The 22,476-nt window shown below is 38.4% G+C and overlaps 1 protein-coding gene across 32 annotated transcripts in view; it reads left to right on the top strand.

The window, feature by feature from the left end:
• The window catches only part of AFDN (afadin, adherens junction formation factor), a 141,971-nt gene that overhangs the window by 69,415 nt on the left and 50,080 nt on the right, over positions 1-22,476 (top strand). For 19 of the 32 annotated variants that reach the window (XM_074036752.1, XM_065543154.2, XM_045391744.3 and 16 more), the window contains 12 exons: positions 1,436-1,530; positions 2,754-3,016; positions 4,286-4,355; positions 8,997-9,115; positions 12,920-12,981; positions 13,099-13,304; positions 15,280-15,300; positions 16,044-16,189; positions 16,531-16,625; positions 17,059-17,324; positions 18,978-19,121; positions 20,625-20,823. In XM_074036752.1, coding sequence (XP_073892853.1) covers positions 1,436-1,530; positions 2,754-3,016; positions 4,286-4,355; positions 8,997-9,115; positions 12,920-12,981; positions 13,099-13,304; positions 15,280-15,300; positions 16,044-16,189; positions 16,531-16,625; positions 17,059-17,324; positions 18,978-19,121; positions 20,625-20,823 — 1,686 coding nt within the window. The remainder of the gene's footprint in view (positions 1-1,435; positions 1,531-2,753; positions 3,017-4,285; positions 4,356-8,996; positions 9,116-12,919; positions 12,982-13,098; positions 13,305-15,279; positions 15,301-16,043; positions 16,190-16,530; positions 16,626-17,058; positions 17,325-18,977; positions 19,122-20,624; positions 20,824-22,476) is intronic. The other 13 variants (XM_045391748.3, XM_045391740.3, XM_074036754.1 and 10 more) reach the window with 1 other exon arrangement.

The following is a 22,476-nucleotide window of genomic DNA, read 5'->3' as shown; positions in this document are numbered from 1 at the left end:
AGAGTTGAAAATAAATGTTTCAACATGATGTGAAGCAGCACAGATGATGAATCAATTTTGTAATGGGTTTTAGGCATCAGTGTCTCTCAGGTACTTCAGTCTCATCTTACCTTCACTCGATGTCACAGATTATGGAGTATTTCAGAAATAGAAAATTTTGTCATTAGAATGTAACTTTGTATACCCTAAAATTAACATCAGTTCTAACAGAACTTGCATTTTTGTGGTGTCTTTTGTCTGTGAGAGTTTAGCGGCACCACTGCTGAGAGATTTTAGCAGTCTGAAACTCTGTGCACGTTCATACTCTCCAAATTGTTTAACCTGTGAAGCTCTCAAAGCTTACCTTCCTAATCACAGTGACTAGAGATTTTTACAGGTGATGGAATCAGTGGGTTGGAAAGTTATAAGGCACTCATAAAGCAGATCAGGGAGACTCTTACTGGTTTGGCCTTTTCCTAAGCTTTGGTGGGTGATATGCTTGCCACACTAGACTGACTGCCATGGCTGTGGTGCAGGCTTAAGCTAAGCTCTGCAGTTGCATCATCATTCATGGGCTCTGGAAGGCATATTTTCTCATATGTCAACTCTGAAATCAGGATACCTTGTTTTTGGTTAAGATAATGAAGTGACATTGTCCTCATCTGGGATACAGTAGGTGAAGAATGAGAAAACATGTCTAGATGTACTGGGACTAGAGGGCTTTGGCAGAGCAGCTTCCTCCTCCTCCTCACCCCTTCCCTGTCGTGGAAACACATGCTCATATAAATTAAACATTCCAACAGTTCACAAAGGTATAAAATGACCCAAAAAAAAAAAAAAGCCACAAAACCCAGTCTTCCTTTTACGCCAGCTCTGCTCCAGGGAGCTAACCGCTTTTACCTGTAATTCTTAATCAGTAATGGACGGAGTTATTTGGGGAGCTTTTTCAGAGGACACATGCTTAGGCCTCCTCCCCAGGGCTTTTGATCCAGGAGGTCTAGGGAGAGCCATGAGAATTGTACATTTAAAAACCTCCATCAGTGATTTAGCTGTGCCCCCAGCCTGTACTGTGTTGTGTGCCGTGAGGGCAGCAAGAATACTGCAGGAAAAGATCTGGTCCAAAGGGAAGGCCCGTGTGTCTTTGATGAGCTTCATTTTGCTAATACAGTTGCTCCTCAGAATCATTAACAAAAATCCAGGGCAGTGGTAGAGAAGACTTTATTTAATGTAATAAGAATGTGGTGGAATTAATGCCAGAAACTGATACATTTATTTCTTATTTTGAATTTTCTGTATCCAGTTTGTTAAATTGTGTTACATAGTTTGGAGAATTCTTTGAAAAGAAATCCTGAGAAGTGAGAGCTGTAATGCCTGAGATAACTTTTTGTTTGTTTGAAATAACATGACAATAATATTAGACTTTGCAGATACAGTTGTCTTCCTTCTCTTCTTGCAGATGGTTCTGACTCTAGAGATAAGCCAAAGCTTTACCGCCTTCAGTTAAGTGTTACTGAAGTTGGTACAGAAAAATTGGATGACAGCTCTATCCAGGTACGTAGTCTGAGCTTCCTGCTGCAACTCTGACATTCCAGGAGGCATAACGTATTGTACAGAGCCTGCCACATAGTAGTGAAAGAAGGAATTAGAATTACAGACTACATTGTACTTAAATATAAATAATTTATCTATTCTGGGTCACTTTTCTCTGCTTCAGTGTGAAAACAGCAGAATGTGAGTTTATGTTCAAGCTCCACCTCTAGAAATTTGGGCTGGTGATGACAGTGCTCTGAAACTGCTTCCTTTTCTCTCAAAGATGGTGATGATAATTTTATAGGTCTATTTCAGGATTACAGGATGTAACTATGCAAAAGTGCTTATCACTGGGTCTGACACACATAGCGGTAAGCATTCGGTAAATTCTAATTAAATTTAGCTTAATACGGTTCTCAAGTACTTAAAACAGAGCTTAACACATCTTTGAATAAATGAAGTCAGGATTTGTCACTTCTTTGAAGTTGAATTCAGGCAAATCACCCTTGCTTTGTACTTACGTTCTCAGTTTGTAAGATGATAGGTTCAGATTGTTGATGTAATTTTCAGTTCTATCATTTCTTCTTTCTTAGCACAGCACTAAAAATGATAAAATAGATAGGAATCTTTAATCATAATCTGTATAGATTTGTCCATTAACCATCCAACAAATATTGGTTGAGATGACTGTATGTTTTTTTTTTGGAGACAGTCTCGCTCTGTCACCCGGCTGGAGTGCTGTGGCACGATCTCGACTCACTGTAACCTCTGACTTCCTGGTTTAAGCGATTCTCCTGCCTCAGCCTCCTGAGTAGCTGGGGTTACAGGCACGCACCACCACGCCTGGCTAATTTTTGTATTTTTAGTAGACGGGGTTTCACCATGTTGGCCAGGATAGTCTTGATCTCCTGACCTCATGATCCGTCCATCCCGGCCTCCCAAAGTGCTGGGATTACAGGCGTGAGCCACCGTGCCCGGCCGACTGTATGTCTTTTAATGCAAAGTTACAGTATGCCTTAAGTCACTGGATAATAAAAATAAAAGGTCTGATTGTTTTGACTTTTTTTTTTTTTTTGACAGTTTATTTTTATGCTATTGAGGGAAATCCACTTTAAAAGGCACTAAAAATCCAGATCTTATTAGGTTATATTTATCATAAAAGGGGTACTCACAGTTTTAAAACTCTGTGTTTAAATGCTGTGAGCTTTGTGATGGGAGTTTCTTTGGTTTCCTTCTGTTTCCAGTTGTTTGGCCCAGGAATTCAGCCCCATCACTGTGACCTCACCAACATGGATGGAGTGGTCACTGTGACGCCCAGAAGTATGGACGCAGAAACCTATGTGGAAGGCCAGCGTATCTCGGAAACCACCATGCTGCAGAGTGGCATGAAAGTGCAGTTTGGGGCATCCCATGTATTTAAGTTTGTGGACCCCACTCAGGATCATGCTCTTGCAAAAAGATCTGTGGATGGAGGCCTGATGGTTAAGGGCCCGAGACATAAACCTGGGTAACTAGATTAACCTTAAGATTTAAAATATTTTAATTATACTTAAAGTAATTCAGATTATTCATAGATAACTTGGCTTTTTATTTTTTGTTTCAATTTTTTAAAAAATATCAAAGAAGTTTGTGATTTCGGTTCGTTGTTAACTTGGGTTGGTTTTAGAGGAAAGAAGAAAGGTCTTGACTTTGTCTTAATTGGAAGTTCTCACTGGTTTTAAATTGTTTATATTTAAACTTTGGTTTTTTAGCCAACATACTAAAACAGTACCTTTTGTTTTGTGAAAAAAACATATTGTTCTTTGTAATTATTCAGTGTAACTAAGATTATAAAATTTTTTGAAATATTCTTTTCTGTGACTGATAATGAAACACATTAAGATCTCTTAAGGAATTCAGAATATTTTAGCTCCACCTAGTGCTTTTCTGAAGACTTGCATTATGGGCTTAGGGAAAACAGACAGCCTTTCTTAATGACTATCTAGTAAAATTTTTTTGTAGGTAGGGAATATGACTTCTCCTTTGGTTTTACTTTTTAAAACATACTGTTAAGCCACTTCATTATCTATTTTTCAGTCATGCTGCTTAAAACAACTGAAAACTCCCCTAGAGTGTAGGCTTTCTTCCTGAAGCACAAACATAAACCCACGTGGTCTTCCCTGCTTGGCCTTTCCCATTGTTTTGTTCCACGTGTGCCTTTGATTAGCCACCCAGACCTTACACGCTGGGCCACATATGACTATTTAGAATTAATGTCTTTCTCCAAGATGAATACTTGGTGGGTTATCACATATATTTATTTGTAAAGTTCACAGCTGAAGTGGGCGGATCACCTGAGGTTAGGAGTTTGAGACCAGCCTGGCCAACATGGTGAAACCCCATCTCTACAAAAAATACAAAAATTAGCCGGGCGTGGTGGCGCGTGTCTGGAATCCCAGTTACTCGGGAGGCTGAGTGAGACAGGAGAGTCACTTGGACTCAGGAGGCGGAGGTGGCAGTGAGCCAGAATCGCGCTACTGCACTCCAGCCTGGGCAACAGAGTGAGACTCCATCTCAAAAAAAAAAAAAAAAGATCCTGGGAATATTGAGTATATACCAGCAAAGAAAGTTCATAAGGTGTTTTTTTAATTCTGTAAGTTCATGTGCTGAAAATAGAGCAATTTCTTAAAAATCTTTGAACATTTGGCCTCTTAGTTCTTCCTTGTGTATTAAAAAGAGACTCTGCCTGTCATTGGAATGTTATTAAGTCAGTGTGTTTCTTATTTTATCCCATCAGAATTGTTCAGGAGACAACTTTTGATTTGGGAGGAGATATTCATAGTGGGACAGCATTACCGACAAGCAAGGTAGGTAATTACGGATTACCTGATAGAAGTGTGCTTGCTATAGGACACCATGGATGAATACAGTAGTTTCCCCTTATTTGTGGGGGATGCATTCCAAGACCACCAGTCGATGCCTGGAACCATGAATAGTACAGAGCCCTATGGATACTATATTGTTTTCCTGTATGTGTGTACCTGTGATAAAGTTTAATTTGTGAAATAAGCACACTAAGACATTAACAACAACAACTAAAGATAAAATGAAACAATATCTATTATAACAATTTACTCAAATAAGACATATGTTAATTTGGTCTCTATCTCCTCTCTCAAAATATCTTATTGTATTGTACTCACCTGTTTTCGGACTGCAGCTTACCTCAGGTAACTGAACTGTAGAAAGTGAAACTGCAGATAAGGGGGACTCCTGTAAACTGGTAATATGTGCGCTTATAAAACACCTTTGTGAAAACAGACTTCACAGTGGCCCCAAATGTGGGTTGTCCTAATCTGCTGTGTTGTTTGTTAGTGATACATGAAAGAAAGAAAGCAGACCATTCTTTTCTCTAAAGCCAGGATGAAGCAGAGCCTCTGTGTGTGCTAGGCTTTCTCCTGCGTTGTTAGCCTGACTTAGTCAGAGCACCCTTAACATACTCCTGGTTTTATGAGACTCAATTCAGGTGCTAAATCCTGTTCATCAGTTAACCTCAGACACTTTGCTTCCATAATGACCCCTTGTCTCTGGAATAATCATTTCATTTCCTTTCTCATTTTCATTCTCTGTTGCTGGATAACAAACCACTCTAAAACATAGTGGCTAAACAGCAGCCATTTTATTTGTTTACCATTGTGCAATCTGGTTTGAGCTCACCTGGGCAGTTTGTTTACTGGTCTTGCTGGTGGTGACTGGTGTGACCACCTTTACCTAGGAGATCAGTTGATGGCCAGTGGCTGGAGTGCAGGGCCCACTGACCCTCTCTGTGCCATCTCACGTCCTCTCCATGGGACCGTTGGTCGCATTGGGGCAGCCAGAAGTCATAGTGTTGTGGTACCTCACAAGAACCACGGAGCTGCCAGGCCTTCTTGAATGTTAGGCCCAGAACTGACTCAACCCCGTTGCCTCCACCTTTCATTGGTTAAAGCAAATAGGGGCCCAGTCCAGATTCAGGAGGAAGGCACTACTCAAGGTGTGATTCACTGAATGCCATGTGCCACAAACTCCTGTGATCCTAGAGTGTTCTCATCAGAATCAAAACATGTTACAGTGTCTTCTCTTTCAGAAAACTCTTTATACCCCTTCAGTTTTGACCCCATTTTTCTACTCCTGTTTGCTACACAGCTTCTTGAAAAAAAAATTCATCTATGCTTGCTCCCTCTACTTCCAAACTCTTATGTTCTTTCCTCTGCTCCTGTTCATTCTTGCCCCTCCCTCCATAGGGACTGTCGATGTCAGGGAGACTGATGACCTCCCAAGTCCCAAATCTGGCACATATTTTGCCCTGTCATACTTGTTGCAGGAGTTTTTAGCTAGGCCACTACCACGTACTTGATGCACTTTCTTCTTTTGGCTTCTAGGGTATCACCCTCCTGTAAACTACCTAGTAGTGGTTTCTCCTTGGTTTGATTTGTTGGTACCTCTTCCTCTAATGCTTCACTCCTAAAGTTTGGAGGGCCAAGGTTTCAGAGGTATGACACCAATCTGTTCTCTTTCTGCATCTTTGTTAGGTGAGCTTACCCTGATGCCTGAGTTTAAATACCATCTAGTGTTGATTATCCACTGATGTGTACATTTGGTTCTAACCTCTCCAGACTCATCTCTCTCTCTCTCTTTTTTTTTCTTTCTGAGACAGAGTCCACTCTGTCTCCCAGGTTGGAGTGTAGTGGCATGATCTCAGCTCACTGCAACCATTGCCTCCCAGGTTCAAGCGATTCTCCTGCCTCAGCCTCCTGTGTAGCAGAGATTACAGGCACCCGCCACCATGCCTGGCTAATTCTTGTATTTTTAGTAGAGACGGGGTTTCACCGTATTGTCCAGGCTGGTCTTGAACTCCTGAGCTCAGGTAGTCTGCCTGCCTAGGCCTCCCAAAATGCTAGGATTACAGGCATGAGCCACCACACCCAGCCCTGACTCATATCTCTAAAGATTTACTTGACATATCCACTTACATATCCTGTACATATTAAACCTCGCTAAAAGAAAACTAGATTTTCTTTCTTAACAAACTTTCCCTGATCCTTCCCCACCTTACAAGACGATACTATCATCCGCAGCGCAACAGAAACCTCTTCCCCTGTTCCCAGTTGGTCCTTTCCTTCTCTCAACCTCTGCGTGCAGGGGTTCGTTCCTCTGCCTCCTTGGCTTAGGCTGCAGCCATCATGTAGCAGGAGGTCCACACGGCCCCAAGAGCAGCCTCTTCCTTTCTACCCAGCGCACATTTAAAAAATGTAAATTAGATTTCTAGTTACTGTTCTGCTTTCGAAGCCCCTGGTGGCTTCTCACCCCATATATCAGTCTTCCCCTGGCTTGCTCAGCCCCTTATGCCCTGAGCCTGCCTCCCTCTCAGTGTGTCTCTGCTGCTCACTCAGGCCGCACAGGGCTTCCATGCTGTGCCCCTGCCTGCCTCTTTCCTCCTACTGGAAGGCCTTTCTTGTGCTAGTGGTTGTGCTTTTGTCCTTGCTTTTCACACTGTGGCCCCTTCTTGTCTCAGACCTCAGCTTAAAGCCACATTCCTGAACAGAGGTTGTCCCTGAGCATCCTGTCACTGTCACAACACCTGATGTAAGTTATTTATGTAGCCTTTATTACCATCCAATGCTTGCTCTGTTTGCTGACTGACTGTAGAATGTGAACTCTGCAAGGGGCGCTCCTGTTTCATACGTCATTGCTGTATTTCTATTGCACTTTTCTTAAAAAATGCCTGCTGTGTAGAAGACTCTTGGGAACCGTCTCATGAATAATTGAATGAGCCAAAGAGAACTGTCTTTATAAAAATTTTCGTTTCTTAAAAAAATGTGTAGTCCACAAAGAAGACTTGGTAAATAGAGGAAAAAAGTAGAAATGAAAATCCTTCGTCCACAATTTATAGTTGACCTTTGGTAGTAACGTCGTGAGGGGTCCTTTTCTGAACTCCGGTATGTGTCTGTATGTTCATGTATGCATTTTAACACGATTGGGTATGTTTGTCTCCACACACATCTTTCTTCAGCTGTTACTCCGTGAGCATTTTTCAGTACTTAAAAGTCATTTAAAAAACACATGAAAACCATTCTGTAGTATGTAAGCACATAAACATGCTGTAACTTCTTTATCCATTGCCCTATTACTAGTCATTTATAATAGTTTAATAGTATAAATAGTATTGCCATCCATCGACCAGCAATTGTGTTTCTATAAATCTGTCTTATGGGCTGGATGTGGTGGCAGATTACAAGGTCAGGAGATCAAGACCATCCTGGCTAACACGGTGAAACCCCGTCTCTACTAAAAATACAAAGAACTAGCCAGGCATGATGGCGGGCCCCTGTAGTCCCAGCTACTCAGGAGGCTGAGGCAGGAGAATGGTGTGAACCTGAGAGGCAGAGCTTGCAGTGAGCCGAGATCGTGCCACTGCACTCCAGCCTGGGCAACCGAGCGAGACTCCATCTCAAAGGGGGAAAAAGAAAATCTCTCTTATGGAAGGATTCATTGTGTGTGAATATATGCGTATTTACAAGCACAATGGTCTTGTCGCTGTGTATGATGAACATTTTAATTGATGTAATAAAGCATTGATTTAATGAAGTATGAGGAATAGACAACAAAATGTTATACAGCCATTACAAGTCTGTAATATAAAAATAAGTGATATTGTAAGATGTTTATAACGTCTGAAAAAGTGTTTTATCAAGAAGATTGTAAATGGGGATTACCCATTTATGGAAAATATGAAAAGCTAGAAAGATATGTACAGTACAGTAATAATCGCTAGGTGGTAAGAGAAACATAATTTTTTATGTACTACTTGTACTCAGTTTCTACACTAAGCAGATGTAATAAGAAATTTTACATGAAATTTTTTTCTACAGTGAATTTCATTATATAAAATTTTTTGTTTCCTGGTGATTTTCTTAATGTAGGTAACTCATCCTTTTGTCTGCCTACAAATTCCATACAAATGGTTAGAATTGTATACTTTTTAGAAGTATTTAAATGTACTGGATTGGGTTACCATATAATATGTGTTTTCCCCGGTGTTAAGGGCAAGAAACAAGCCAGTTTCTGTACTGAATTCATTAGGTATTGAGCTGTAAGGAGTAGGATTTCTAAATCTGTTCTGAAAAATAATAAACTTTAAAAAGACCCTGCCTCTTCATATTATACATATTTTCTTATCTCTTATCCTGATTTTAAAATAACTTGTTGGAATCGAATTACTATTAATGTACTTTTGGAAAAATCATTGTGTGTTTATACCAGCTTTACATGCCTGTGTTTTAAAGGCAACTCCTAGTGGGTACTCCCTGTGGACATAGTGTCCCCAGCATTGCTCTGTTATTTCCTGGTCTGTGTTCTTGCCTGCCCTGCTTGGCAGCCCCGTATCAGATCTCTGCTTGCGACACTGAGTGTCAGGCTTGGTTGGTCTGCGTGGGCTTCTAAACGCACTGTGCTTTCTCTCCATGTAGAGCACCACTAGGCTGGACAGCGACAGAGTATCATCTGCCTCTAGCACAGCTGAGCGGGGAATGGTGAAGCCGATGATCAGAGTAGAGCAGCAGCCAGATTATCGCAGGCAAGAAAGCAGGTAGGAAGTACATCATTTTTAAATGGTAAAAGTATTCCTAAAGAAGGGTTGGGATAAAGATTGTTGAATTTATAAAGGTTCAGCTGACATTTTTAGAATGTTAGCAATAATATTTTAAGGACATTTCCTTTCTTTGTTATTGAATTGAAAGAAATGCTTTACCAATAATTATATCCCTCACTTACATGCCACAGTGCTATCAAATTGAAATAAGAGGCACACTGAATTAAAATGTTGCCATTTAAAATTTACTACTTTAAAAACATAGAGAAAGGGAGTTTTTATAGGATTTTAATATTTGATGATTTTTATATCTAGAAAAATCTGGTCATTTCACCCATTTCTAAAAGAAATCTTCATCTGTTTAAAAATACGTAAGGCCAAAAATGATTATGAAACAGATTTTAAGAATTTAGATGCCATGTTATATCTTGTGCTCTGATGTGATGTGTCTCCCTGTGGAGATAGATTGAGGATGAATTATTTTTTTTTTTTCTGACATTGTTCTTGCCTGATTTTTCTGGGCAGAGAACTGTCTTTTGTTATTTCCTTGTCTTATGATTTTTAACGTGTCACCTTAATCAGAATCCTATTTCCTTGTGACCTCTAGAATTATTTAAATGTTGCAGAGTAGTATCTTTGCGTTAAACATGGCAGATAAATAACAGATACTGACTAGTGGAACTAGCAGCATGATTTGGTGCTGATCACCTCTACCCCAGAGCTCTGTGGGAACTCAGACAGACATAGGGAAAGACTGCATGACTTTTGTGGCATCCTCATTATCAGCAGTGAAACTGGCAGCATTCCCCCTTTGGGGCTTTTCAGATAGTTTTTTGAAGAGGCCATTCTGTTTGCTTCAAAGATCCAGTCAGTGAGGCAGTTAGATGAGGCAGGCGACTTGCCCAGGGTCACCTATCAGTTCAGTTGCAGGTGATGAAGACAGTTCTTCAGTTTCACAACTTCCAGCAGAGGGCACTGGATATTGCAGGATTTTAATATCATTCACCACCGGTTATTACATATGCAGACTCATAAGAGAATCCCAGGTTTTAACTTTATTTTTATTGTGGATTTTTAGTTCTGATGCAAGATTTTTATTGACTATGTGAATTTTATTACATGTGATAATAAATAGTTTACTTTCTGTGTTTGTACTTGTTTTTGGTGGTGTATTATGGAGTAGGATGTTCAGAATGGTAAATTGGTATTGTTAAGGAATACCTCTATGTATTTATAAGGTGTGACTGAGAAGCATGAAACATAGTTCTTAGCTCATAAATATTTGAATGAGTAAATGAATTCACACGAGGGAGTGGATTGATTAGGATAATGCTTTTAGCATATGCAAAATTAGTGATTAGTAAATAATAGTGTCAAAATAGTCATATAATGGTTAATTGTATGTCAGAAATTATTTTTTACCATAAACACATAATTTAATTATTTTATAAGGTAAGAGTAGTTTGCAGAGTTATTAAAGGCTTTATTTTAATTACAAAATATGTTGCTTTGTTGCTATTATAACAATGATGAAAACAGATGAGGCTTTTTGCCCCATTCTTTGTTTTTTGCATAGGCAGTGTTGTAATAAGCACTACTTAATTTAACTGATGTAGCCATGAAAAATTTAAATGTGTTTAAAATGCTAATATTAGTGAAGGAAAAAAACCCTTTTGAATGGAGGGGATGACTTTTAATTGTCACTAAATTTTTTTTTCTTTTATCAATGACAATTTAAACACTTTTTAAACCAGATTTGTTAGAATATAATTGGTAAAGTTTATTCAGGGTCACTTTATGAGATATGTAACTGCCTAGCTGCAATTTTAGATGTCTGTAAATACGGGAGTGTAAGGGAGATGTGTTAAAATAATTGATCATTTAAATTACATTGTTTATAGAAGCATTTTTCTTTTCCTTAATTGTTGAGTTAAATCATTAGATCATAAACTAAATAATCAACTCTGAAGCATACAATTTGATAAAAAGATTTGGAATTATATTTATTAGTAGTAAAATATTTGGTTATATTTTTATTATTTTATATAAATATATTCATTTTCTCTTTATTCATTTTTTTGGTGCATGGAGGTGAGGATGGAGGGAAGAGAATGGTTTGCTGTTGAAAAAAAATTAGCTAGTCTGTAAACTACTACAAATCTGTAATCATCATAAGTTCTTCTTTTTTGCTTTTGAAGGAAAGTTTTTTATTGTCTATATTAACTTATTTAATGAGTGGACCAGCAATTCCAAATACTTAATTGTGGCTGTTTATTACCAGTTGTCTAAGATGCACAGACACATTACTGCTGAAATGACTGTTAAGTCACTAATGAGTATTTCTCATTCAAATATCAAGATAACTTTTGACTTTCCATTTCACCAAATAAGATTTATTTGAGTAAGTACTGATTCAGTTTAAGTCAATATTTAACTCAGTAGAGATGTTCGCCACAGTTTAAGTCATTGATATCCCCACAATTTAATTTTTAGTTAAGTTTGCAGAAAGGCAAAACACATGTTCCCTGACTCTTACTGTCAATTTAAATTTTCTTTTTCAGAGACATTTTTGAGAATTCTTCCTGATTATCTCTGATAAAGTTGAACTAAAATGATAAAGACATTGAAATGTTAAGGAAGCTAATCCCTTGACTATGTGTTTCGTTGGTTTTTGGTAAACATTGTATATAAAATACAGCGGGTCACAAACTTAGAGTAATAAGTAAATGACTTGAAGTTCTAATCCCATGGCTAAGTGAAAGAATAAGCTGAGCATTATTCATTGAGAAAAGAATAAATCTACAAAGATAAGGAAATCTAAACTGGATTTGTAATTTATTATCTTACACATTTTAAAGAGTCTGTGCCTAGCAATGTCTTTCAAAATTCTTTTGAACAGTGGTCACAACACAAGATTATATCTTACATTGTACTCTGGTGAACACACACACAAATGTATATTTAACTGAAAGAGTAGTTTCACAAAACAGCCTTCTGCCCTGCCAATGAGTGATGACACACTGTTTAGAGACTATTTTTATAGAGACAGAAATGAACCTAACTTTTGAATTAATGTGATCTGAATACCTGGAAATAGATAAACATTAGTACAATGCTGGTTTTTATAAATGTTCCAAATTATAGTTTTTTGTATTTATAATTTTTGACAGTTCCTTATTTGTGTAGTGTCAGGCTAAATGGTGGAAGGGACCTGGAATTTATGTGACCATAAGAAGAAATGTGAGTGAGTAGAACATCTCTTTTTAAGGCATGCATCACTGTAAGCATTGGAAAATGATGATAGTAATGGCTGAAGGAGACTTGCCATGGTCAACTTGTCTAATCCTGTGTCAGCAGAGAAAGACAAAGTCCAGGTCTTAGGAAGCTTTTCCCTTTCAGTATAAGAACTCCGTTTCAAGCTTGGCATGGTTAATATTTCTTTGTGTCACTTACTACTTTCTTTTCAGTGTTACCTGAGCCATAGCTGTAGCAGATGCAAGACAGACCGATCCCTGTACTAGACATGAAGTGTTCATTAATAATCCAGAATCACGTCAGATCTGCTGTCATGGCGGTGGCACATACTTCAAGGAACTAACCTTCTTAGAGGAGTCGTGATAAGATCACTCCCAATACGTTATTTGATTAGGCTGCATCTGAAAGCAAGGGATATTTTATTATTTTACATTGGAAAGATTAGTATTTAGATTTAAAAAGTAGTTGCAGAAATCTACACAGGTTGTCAGTAATATTGTTAGCCATGTGACCTCATTTTAAGTGATGTCAGCTTTCTTCTTTTAGAACACAGGATGCTTCTGGGCCTGAACTGATACTGCCTGCAAGCATTGAATTCAGGGAAAGTTGTGAGTAATTTCAGATTTCATTGTCAATGAATTATTTCTTGATCCATTTTGCTCCATCTGATTTTCACATTCATTTTTGTTCTTTTTTCCTTTTTTGTTTTTGAAATCTTTACACAGCTGAAGATTCATTTTTATCTGCCATTATAAATTATACTAATAGCTCTACAGTCCACTTTAAGTTGTCCCCTACATATGTATTATATATGGCATGCCGGTATGTATTGTCCAACCAGTACAGACCTGACATCAGCCCTACAGAGCGCACGCATAAAGTCATTGCAGTCGTCAACAAGATGGTGAGCATGATGGAGGGCGTCATCCAGGTACGTTCCAGCCGGCCAGCCATGCTCCTCTGGTGATTGTGGTTGTAATTGCTAAACCAGTGAACTCAGCTTCTTTAAGGGCTTCTGATTTGGTTACATGTTTGACTCTAAAGATTTTTTTCTAAAATAGAAGTTATATAAATATTATAGGAAAATATATAACTTTAAAGAGTTGAAAGGAAATGTAAGCTTTTTCCTGTTTTGTTTTCCCTGTAAACTTCAGCATAAGTGAAGGTAACTGTGTGTGCTAACACAATAATCATGAGAAAGGCCCTTCAGCTTGCAGTAATAGTTGTGAGAAAGTGCTGAGACTGTTGTGGGCTTTGTAGACTTTTTTCTGTAAATAATTTGAGATGAAATTCATGTAATATTAACCACTTTGAAGTGAGCAGTTCAGTCGTGTTTAGTGCATTCACAGTGTTGTGCAACCACCGCCTCTGTCGGTTCCAAAACATCTCCATCACCTCAGAGTGATACCCCTTAAGTAGTTGCTGGTGTTTTTCTTTTTCCCCGTTCACTGGTAACACCTTCTTAGACTTTTTAAAAATGGTTATCAAAAGTCACTTGCTCCTGTGTAATGAGCCTAGACGTTTGTAGTAATTGGGCTTTTTGATAGCACATGTATAGGTGTAATGGACATTGTAACATACTTCTCGCCTAAAATGAAATTCCATCATAAACCGGTTTTCAAAATTTCAGAAGATAAAGGTGTTTTGTTGATAGAATGGTTTGGCTCTTTTACGTACTTTCTGTCCCGATCTACAGCTGATAAAATTTTCATAGCAGTTTTTCATCTACAGATAATTTGAAGATTTAATCTTTAAAGTTCTTAAAAGTAAATGTACAGATTTTTTCAGTTTTTCTAAATCACTTGTCAATGTTGTTATTCAACTTAGTAAACTCTAATTATATAATGTTAATAACATAGATAGATTGGTTGCTTTTCTCCCGGCAGGATCATTTGAGGGAAACTAAGATCCTTTAGTTCCTTCAGAATTGTTTTCAAAGGCCAGAATTTTTCAAGAAATGTTTCTTTTATGTTTGAGTGATTAGCATGAATTTGATGGGGTTATGCTTCTTTTACCCAAGTTAGGAAATAGGTAAAAAAGAAAGTCATTTTATTTGGATACCATTTTGTTACTCTCATATCATTATTTTATAAACAAACATGGATTTCCTTTTCAGTTGTCATTCAAAGCCATTGTCTGTCTTCTATCATGTTTGGACTTACTAAACCTGTTTCAAATTGTGAGACACCTATCATAAAATTACCCTTGATAGCCTTTTCCCTTGATAGCCTTTTCCCTATTGATGTGAACTAGTCAGTGAAATCACCATTATCAAACAAGTCTTTTAAACTTCAGGTTTAGGTTTAGTATCCAATGGGAGGAATCTTAAAAGTAGTGGAAAAGAACTATGGTAGTGAATAATTTAAATTCTGTTTTCTAAAAAACAAAGAATTTACTCCCATTAATATAGGTATAAGTTATTTATACACTTTTAAATTCTCAGTCTTCTCAGCTTTTATTTTTATTGTTTCTTGGTCTTTCCGGTCTCTTCCATTCCTGCTAATTAATCTAGGGGAATGGACTTTCACCTTGTTAGATACCTGTAAGTAAGTAGTAAGCACACCATATCATTGAAAGATGTTCACAAGTCCTTCCATTGTAAATCTTTTAAAGAGATCAATGTGTTCATGTGTTTTTATTGTAACATCACATTTATTGATAAACTCTAAAAATTCAGTTAGTTATTGTGCCAGTGGTAAGAACATAAAACTAATCCTTTAGGTCGTATACTTCTAAAGGTACTTCAGAACCAAAAATGAAAATGTTACTTTGGGAATAACATAACTAAATGTCGTACCTTCATGTCGTACCTTCATATGAGTGTTTTGATTTTTTTAACTATCATGATTGTTTACAAGTTTCTTTCTCTCGTTCTGCTTGATTTCCCCTCGTCTGTTTTTCTCCAGGAAGTAGACCAGGTTGACCAGGTAGGACATCTGCTGGGAGCTGATCCTAGCTGTGTTGCTTAGCCAAGTTTCTCATGCTGCTCCCATGTCAAATACAGTAATACAACAGCTGGACTGAACAGCTCGTAACACTCATTCAGCAACTGAGACATGCAGTACTAAAACCCTTTTTGACTGTGCAACCTTTATTGGCATTTCATAATTTCTGCTTAATGCACTTCAGTGTGGATATGAAATGACAAAAGTTCTGTTTCTTCTCTTTATTATTTATCCTTGGTTCCTATTCTTTGGATCTCATCTGAGGTTGCCTGGCCTGCACATGTGGTCGGGAGAGGATGTGATAGATCAGTACTTGATACTGAGTTGCATGGTGTCCAAGCCAGTGACTACAAGTATCAGGGTGGCTGTGGGTAACCATGGATACATGTATGTATACTGCACAGATTACCAGATAATGCAGTCTACAATTTGGTGTTACATTATTTGATATCTCTATTTCTCCACTGATTCCATCTATAAATTGTAGCTAACTGAATTCATATGTCTATGTACATGAATCCTAAGAAATAGTTGCAGTGGTTATTTACTTCCCGTTGCTATGTATGCACCCAAATTATTTTGCAAATATCTGGTATCTGTGGTAAATACCTTGGTGAAATGGGAAGGTACTGGTCTATCTTCAGCAGCTTTTCAAGAGCCTTCCTTTATATTTTTATTACTTTTGTTTATTCCCTGTTGCTTATGGAAATGTGTTCTGTCTACAGAAACAGAAGAATATTGCAGGGGCACTTGCCTTCTGGATGGCAAATGCATCTGAACTTCTCAACTTCATTAAGCAAGACCGAGACCTTAGTCGGATCACACTGGATGCTCAAGATGTTTTAGCACATTTGGTTCAAATGGCATTTAAGTAAGGAACACATTTTTGAAGATGGCACTACTCTGTAAATAATTAAGTCATTTATTTTCTTACTCAGTTTTCCAAACTAATTTTAAGATTTATGTTTACCTTGATTGAAGATGAATATCAAGAAGCATACATTTTTGCAAAATGTATTAACTACATATAGTTATATACTTAATATAGTTATACTGAATTCAGTGAGCTATGTTTCAAGATTCCTAAGAGTAAAACTCATTTCTTTTAATGGAAAATATTTTAAAGAGTACAGATTGTTTCCCATGTGATAACATGTCTGACAGTAGCCGTCTGTCATGCTGAGATTACTGAAATTGTTTATGTCTTTTCAGGTACTTGGTTCACTGCCTTCAGTCAGAACTTAATAATTACATGCCAGCCTTTCTAGATGACCCTGAAGAGAACAGTCTGCAAAGACCAAAAATAGGTTAGGATGTTTTTTGACTCTCTCCCTCTGTCCCTCTCTTCCTTCACAAAATTTAGCATCATTTTAATGCTTAACATATGTAAGGGGAGGTATTTTTAAAATAAATGGGATGTCCTTTTGGGTTTGGCAATCTTTAATAAATTTTAACTACTATTTGTTTTGTTTACAGATAGTTCTCATTTTGGTGTGTTACACTGGCCGTATTCTTTAAAAAGTCTCTTAAGGCAAAATTATGATGTTAAGTGTAATTAGTTAATAACTATATGTAGTTTAAGATCATGTCACTGTTTCCTCTTGGAATGAAGTTGATACTTTTAAAGTGATTAAACAGCACTTACTACCATAGGTACCATTATCTGAATTTACTGCATATTCAAAGGGTTCTTCCTGGATGACATTTTGGTCCTCTTGTCCTCTCATCCTGTCTGGGCAGATGATGTGCTGCACACGCTCACAGGAGCCATGTCCTTGCTACGACGCTGCAGAGTCAATGCTGCCCTGACCATCCAGCTCTTCTCGCAGCTTTTCCACTTTATCAATATGTGGCTGTTCAATAGATTAGTGACTGACCCAGATTCAGGGCTGTGCTCCCATTACTGGGGCGCAATTATCCGTCAGCAGCTGGGCCATATTGAAGCCTGGGCTGAGAAGCAGGGGCTGGAGCTGGCTGCAGACTGTCATCTGAGCAGGATCGTGCAGGTGAGTGCTGGTGCCACTCCCCAGCTCATGTGCTTTATGGTAAAGGCATCTGATCTTTATAATGAGCAAGAGCTTCAATGCAGCAAAACCTCAGTACCCTCTTTTTGGGGTTTTTCATATGTACAAATAATGAAGTAGTGCTGTGTTAGTACCTGGGCTGCCATAACAAAGTACAGATATTTTTTCACTGTATTAATTGTATGCCATAATTGTTACTGTTAAGTACTTATGCCTGAATAAATTTAAGAAAATGATTGCTTATAGGTACATAAAAATTCAGAGTTAAAAATGGTGACACCAAGCAACCACAGATTGCTTACATGGTTTGTTTTCTGATAATTTAATGTACATAAACTTTGTTTCATGCACAAAGTTATTTAAATATTGTATGAAATTATCTTCAGGCTGTGTGTATAAGGTGTATATGAAACAAATTTCATATTTAGACTTGGGTCCCATTCCCAAAGATATCTCATATATGTCAATCTTCTAAAATTGGAAAAACTCTAAAATCTGAAACACTTCTGGTCCCAAGCATTTCAGGTAAGGGATACTGAACCTGTGTCAAAAACTGAGTGACTTAACAGTTGCTCCACAGCCCTGGAGGCCAGAAGTTGAAATCAGGATGTCAGCAGGGTTGGTTCTTTCTGGGGGCTCTGAGGAAAGGTTCTGTTTCAGGCCTCCCCCCAGCTTCTGGTGGTTTGCACGCAGTTGGCGTTCTTTGGCTTGTAGATGCATCATCCCAGTCCCTGCCGTTGTCTTTGTATGGCATTCTCCTTGTTTGCCTGTCTGTGTCCAAAAGACTGCTTTCTATAAGGACAGCCGACATTGGACCAGCTGATCTTGTTTTAACTTGATGATCCCCTGGAAAGATGCTGCCTTCAAAAAAGATAACACTCTGAGGTACTGAGGGTTAGCCCTGCAAATTTTTAGGAGACACAGTTCGACTCATAAGTGGTAACCAGCAGACTATAAATATCCTTAAAGGGTTCTTTATATTGAGATCAGTAAGGTGTATTTCAGAGCACTTTATAGTGAAAGATGAGTACCAATTCTAAAATGGATGAGAATTAACCCTCAAGAATACAAAGCCAAATCATATCCCAGCGGCTTAACCAGCTCTGAGGAAAGTTTTTAGATACGAAAAACTAGGAGGTGATGTTTTGCAATTAACGAATTGAGTCATCTATAGCTTAAAAACCTGGGACTTTTTTTAGTATTATGTATAATTTTTTTTCTCCATTTTTTAACCTTTTTTTTAAAAAGAGATTTAGTATAGAGGCTAGACAGCTCGTTATGAAAAGTCAGGACAATGAAACTATTCAAACACCGGTAATCGGTCATCTGAATGGTCAAGTAAATGTTTTGCTTTTGAAGAGAGTTTTTAAAATGCTTTACGAACATAATTAAATCTAATTATACATGCATGTCATAAAATTAAGAGGGCATCTAAAAAGATGCCCTTTAAAAGATAATGCTTTTAGTTCTATTTAATGTATATAGTTACTGTAAATGGAAGTCTGTTTCTTGAAGTCATTCTGCATTTCAAAGTTAAATTAGCAAGTTATATTTTTATAAATATTACATAAAGGATAATATTTATGGAATAACTTTACAAGTATGATATTTTGTGTCCTTTATTCTTTTACATAGGCAACAACTTTGCTTACCATGGATAAGTATGCACCTGATGACATTCCAAATATAAACAGCACCTGCTTTAAGTTAAATTCACTACAACTTCAAGCCTTATTACAGAACTATCACTGTGCACCTGATGAGCCTTTTATCCCAACGGTGAGTGGATGTTGCGTCATCGTCACACAGTGCGGGGCATGTTTGCACAGAAATTTGGATGAAAAAACAAAAGGAAATCTTATTTAATAAGTTGACTTATTTATTCTCATTTTACGAGATCATTTTCATGTTGTTGTCTGAGTTGAGTTCAATGAAAAAACAGAAACTACACTAAGTAGAAAGGGATTTTATTCAGGAAAGTAGGTTCTTGGGAAGTTATCAGAAGGACTAGAAGGGAGGAGGTTAGGAGGCTGCCCAGGACTGTTGAGTTCCAGTGTGCGTAGCCGCAACTGAGTGCTAGAGGGCGGGTTCCTCTGCCACAGGTCACCCCCTTACAGCCTGGCTGAAGTGAGAGGCTTGTCGCATCTCATCTGGAATGGAGCCAGGAGTTTTGGCATGCCTGCCTCTCAGTAGGAGGAACAGAGGGTGAGAAATAGTATCTACCACTGTTAGCTATTTTTAAAGAGAAATGCTGTAGACTTAAATATGAGTCATGAGAATTATATATGTGGATGGATGGATTGACCAACATTGAGTTTATGCCAACAAGACATGAACAAAACAGCCCCAAACTAGAAATCACCAAATCAAAAGTATAGCATATCATAAATCATGTCATAGTCACATAAAGAAATATGTGAGAAAGAATGAATTACAGTTACAACAGCTGGGATGAACATTATGACATAATGTGAAAAAAAAGCAGCCCTGTGCAAAGTGCATAGAATACGCTTCCATCTATGTACACTTTAGGAACAATCAAAATCACGCTCTGGTGATAGAAGCCTGAAAACCATTTCATTCTTTTTGATGGAGAAGGAGGGGACAGTGAGAGGGAATGGCGTGGCTACTCAGGTGACGATGTTCCCTTTCTTGAACAGAAGTGAACCTGGTGGTTGAGCTGGTGTGTTCATTTTATTGATCTGTGCAGTTAGGATTTGTGAACTTTCCTTTATGTGGGTAATATATCAGTGAAACATTTTTAAATAAAAATCACCCATAAACCCACAATTCAGAAATAACCTCTGTATATTGATATATTTCCAAACTGGCAAAAATACTGTATAGATATTTTATTCTGGTTTTTTGTATTTTACATTGTGTGGGCTTTTCCCTATATCATTAAACATTCTATACAAATATAGTTATTAACAACTGAAAATTAAACAATTGTACGAGGAAAAAAATGATTAGAAAAGAAAAACTTGTGATAGAACAGTTTCTTTTTATTTAAAGCTACAGGTTACTTAAAATTAATAATAAAAATCTTGGTTCATCTATAGAATGTGTGCAGCCCAGGGTTGTTGGCTTTAGAAAATGGATGATGGCTGTTCTGCTGGGATCTGTGCTCCTTCCTTAAGCCTGTGTCTGTCTGTGTCTGTTGTCTGTGAGATAAGCAGTGCTGCAGTGATCAGACAGATCAGACAGGCTTGGAATAGTTGTTGGTCATGTGCATCAGACAGTGAGCATCTCTTTTTAATTTTGCATTTGTTTTCCAAACAGGATCTTATAGAAAATGTAGTGGCTGTGGCTGAAAACACTGCGGATGAGCTGGCCCGCAGCGACGGAAGGGAAGTGCAGTTGGAGGAGGATCCTGACCTGCAGCTGCCGTTTCTTTTGCCAGAAGATGGTTATTCTTGTGATGTTGTCAGAAACATTCCAAATGGTTTACAAGAATTTTTAGACCCTCTGTGCCAGAGAGGTAAATTAGTCTCCATGCCTGAGTCTGAGCTACTCCCCAGGTTAAAGCGAGCATTTTATTCACCGTCCACCTCATAGGGTAGTCCACTTATGTGGGAGTGCACCCTCATGCTGTCTGGAGAAGTCCATGTTCCGCTGACTTGGAGAAATATTTCATGGTGATGTAAGGTCAGAAGTGTCGAGACAGCGCTAGGGGATGTTTTGTGACCCCGTAGTGAGCATCTGCTCTGCCCACTTGTTGTCATGGTTACATTTTCTGCCTGGGCTGATAACAAGGGACCTTTTTTTGTTCTCCCTTCTTGGTATTTTATAAGCATAGTAGGTTGATTCATTCTTTTAGCACTAAATTGTAAACTTTGTTGGTACCAGCATAGCAATTAAGAGCAACACAATCTTTGGAAGCAGACTGCCTGCATTCTAAACCCAACTGTGTCACCTATAGGCTGCGCTGCCATTGGCAGGTGACTTTGGCACCTCAGTTTCTTTTCAGTGAGATGGGCATGTTGATAGTACCCAGCTAAGAGATTGTTGGGAGGACTGAATGGGTTCCTGTGGAGCATGCAGAACTCTAGCACAGAGCGAGGGGGTGTGAGTGCTGCTGTTGCTGCTGCCGCTGTGGCCACCAGTGCCAGGCTGGCCTGCACCTGTGTGCTGGCAAGACCCAAACTCCAGCATGTCGTGTGCTTTTCTGTGTGAAGAGCTTATAGCCCTGAAAGGTTTGAGTACAGCTGATTTCCTGGATTTTATTATGTCACTTTTACTACATTTTCTTGTGATCTGTACTGATCGAAAACACCACAATTATTTCTGATGTATGAGGTTTTGTATTAGACCAAATTTTAATCCAAGTTTGCGACTTTTTCATAAAGTGGAAAACAGCTCAGGTGAGTAGAAAGTTAGACCCAAAGTGTAGGGGTTTGTTTCAACAAATAAAAGTAATAATGATAGAGGTTTTATGCCCATAGGTATATAAATCTGGTGAGTGTGATTTTTAACTTCAGTGAAACATTCACTCCCCACAATAAATACATTTTTATACCTTTCAAGATACCCTCAAAGTTTCTGATAGTTAAAAAAAAAATCATTTTACAAAGGCTGCATCTTTAATGAAATGTGTTTGCAAAACAGTTACCTCCGGAGCCTTTCCAAAAGGTGCTCAGGGCTTAGTGCCGTCCTCAGAGAAGCAGAGAGAGGCCAAGGTGAGATGAGGCCGGGGTGAGGTCTTTTAGGAAAGTGTGTGTGAAGGAAGAGGGGTAGGAGCAGAAGGCAGGGAGAGCCTTCAGTCTTGGTACAGGTGCACCTGTGACGAGGTTGGGGAAGGAGGAGGGCTGGGTTTCAGTGCAGGTCTGAGAAATGGAGTGGGCCTGAACTAGCCCCGGAGCATTAGTTCCGTGCTCTGCCATTCCCTGGAAAAAGCCTCATGCCACACACTGGTGGACCCAGAGACAGCAGCACAGCTTCCAAGCAGCAAGCACTCGGCCACCACAGGACTGCTTAGAAGTATCCTTCCAAGTGTGCTGCATCTCAGCAAATCAGAAACCACAGCCAGTTTTCCTTCCCAAAAACTTCCCCCACACACGTGTTACTTACGGCACTCGTCCTCGGACAGTCTCCTCACTCCACTTTTTCATTTTGTTCTATTGTTCATATTGCC

This window comes from Macaca fascicularis, chromosome 4 (genome assembly GCF_037993035.2).
Source record: "Macaca fascicularis isolate 582-1 chromosome 4, T2T-MFA8v1.1".
Taxonomy (NCBI): Eukaryota; Metazoa; Chordata; class Mammalia; order Primates; family Cercopithecidae; genus Macaca; species Macaca fascicularis.
The sequence above is the reverse complement of the archived record's forward strand: the minus strand, read 5'-3'. Positions and strand labels throughout refer to the sequence as shown.